The sequence below is a fragment of the Phoenix dactylifera genome, chromosome 10 (genome assembly GCF_009389715.1).
Source record: "Phoenix dactylifera cultivar Barhee BC4 chromosome 10, palm_55x_up_171113_PBpolish2nd_filt_p, whole genome shotgun sequence".
In the NCBI taxonomy this organism is placed as follows: Eukaryota; Viridiplantae; Streptophyta; class Magnoliopsida; order Arecales; family Arecaceae; genus Phoenix; species Phoenix dactylifera.
Window position 1 is genome coordinate 5413044 of NC_052401.1, and position 1486 is coordinate 5414529.

At 33.6% G+C, this 1486-nt stretch overlaps 1 protein-coding gene across 1 annotated transcript; it reads left to right on the top strand.

Annotated features, from left to right (window-relative positions):
- Positions 1–603: 603 nt before the first annotated feature.
- On the top strand, positions 604–1152 carry LOC113462820. The gene is made up of 2 exons (XM_026805197.2): positions 604–813; positions 930–1152. The coding sequence occupies exons 1-2, from the start codon at positions 607–609 to the stop codon at positions 1089–1091; spliced, it is 369 nt and encodes a 122-aa protein (XP_026660998.2). The 5' UTR covers positions 604–606; the 3' UTR covers positions 1092–1152.
- The last annotated feature ends 334 nt before the right edge of the window (positions 1153–1486 follow it).

Sequence of the window (1486 nt, forward strand, 5' to 3'; positions counted from 1 at the left end):
AGTTCAAGCAGTATTTCAATAGAATGGATAAAAGTTAGATGAATAAGCCGAGATCCAGTGACGAATATTTGAATGGAGTTCAGAATTTTATTAAATTTGCTTTTGAGAAATCTAATGAAACTTATACTCAGTGTATACCTTTTAATATTGTATGTGCCAACTGATGGACAATGAGAGAGTATAGTTTCGTAATGGTAAGAAAAATTTACGATGTATACATTGAATGATGTATTTTTTATTACTAATTCATTTAGAATTTAATTATTATTTAACTGATATTGATTCATTTTCATGCATACTAGGTAACAAAATGCCTCGAGAAAAACGATTCAGAGATGTGGAGTTCCAGCAGTCTCAGGTGGGATCTTCTTCTTCTCAGTCCATGCAATCTTAGCAGCCCCAGCAGTACGAGTCCGAGTCTCAGCGTGAGTTCTAGTCTCAGCACGATTCAGGCTAGGAGGTTATGGATGACTTGCATATCCAGGGTAATTTGATTTAAAGTGCATATATTAAGTTCTGTTACAATCTAATTATTTTAATTAATTTACCTCCAATGTTTTAATGGATATTTTATTATTTTTTATATATGAACAGGGAAGAGTGAAGATGACATGGGATGTGTGGCAGCTTCGTGAGGATGAGAAGATAGTCGTCGGATGCAACGAACTAGGACAACCCATCAAGAAGGTTGGAAGCCTTTTGTCAAGTTTTTTAGGATCGGTTGCGCGTAGGGGTCAGTTGTGTTCGCTCAACTATCATAAGTGGAATGATATGCTTCCTTCTTATAAAGTTGAGCTTCTTAAAGTTGTACAGGTAAAGAATTAAATTTAATATTGTTAATTTGATACCTACTATATATTAATTTGCTTACTATTACAATTTTAATTTTTCATTTTAATATTGTTATAACATTCTTTACTTTGGTGTAGAAAAAGTTTGTGCTTCCTCTAGAGAGCCATGATTGGGTGCTAAAGTCCCTCAACAACAAATGGAAAGAATATAAGTCGAAGTTGAAAGCCGTCTGGAAGCGTGAGGGTATGACAGAGGAGGAGGTTGCTTGTATTTGTCCTCCTAATGTATACCATCATTAGTGAAGGGAGCTTGTTTACTATTGGTTTTCCAAGAAAGGACATGTTGTGTATACTCTCTCAATACCAGAGACTAGTTATTTTGTGATTCCTCTATTATTTCTCGATGGTTCTCTACTTATGTCTCAATAGTTTCTGTTGGAAATTTAAAACGTGGATGCAAATTCTTGTAATAAGCACAAATAATCAAGAATAAACAAATAAATAAGAATAAACTACTAAAGAAAAACTTAACTATAAAGGCACACGGATCTCATTTTCATTAAAAGTAGATTTCATATTCTTCGATATCAATGACTCAGAGTAAAAGTTTCCAATACATCTATCCTCTAGGATTCAACTATAGCAGCACCTTTGTAACTAAGGAGGTGCTTCCAAATTCAAAAATTTAATTGAAT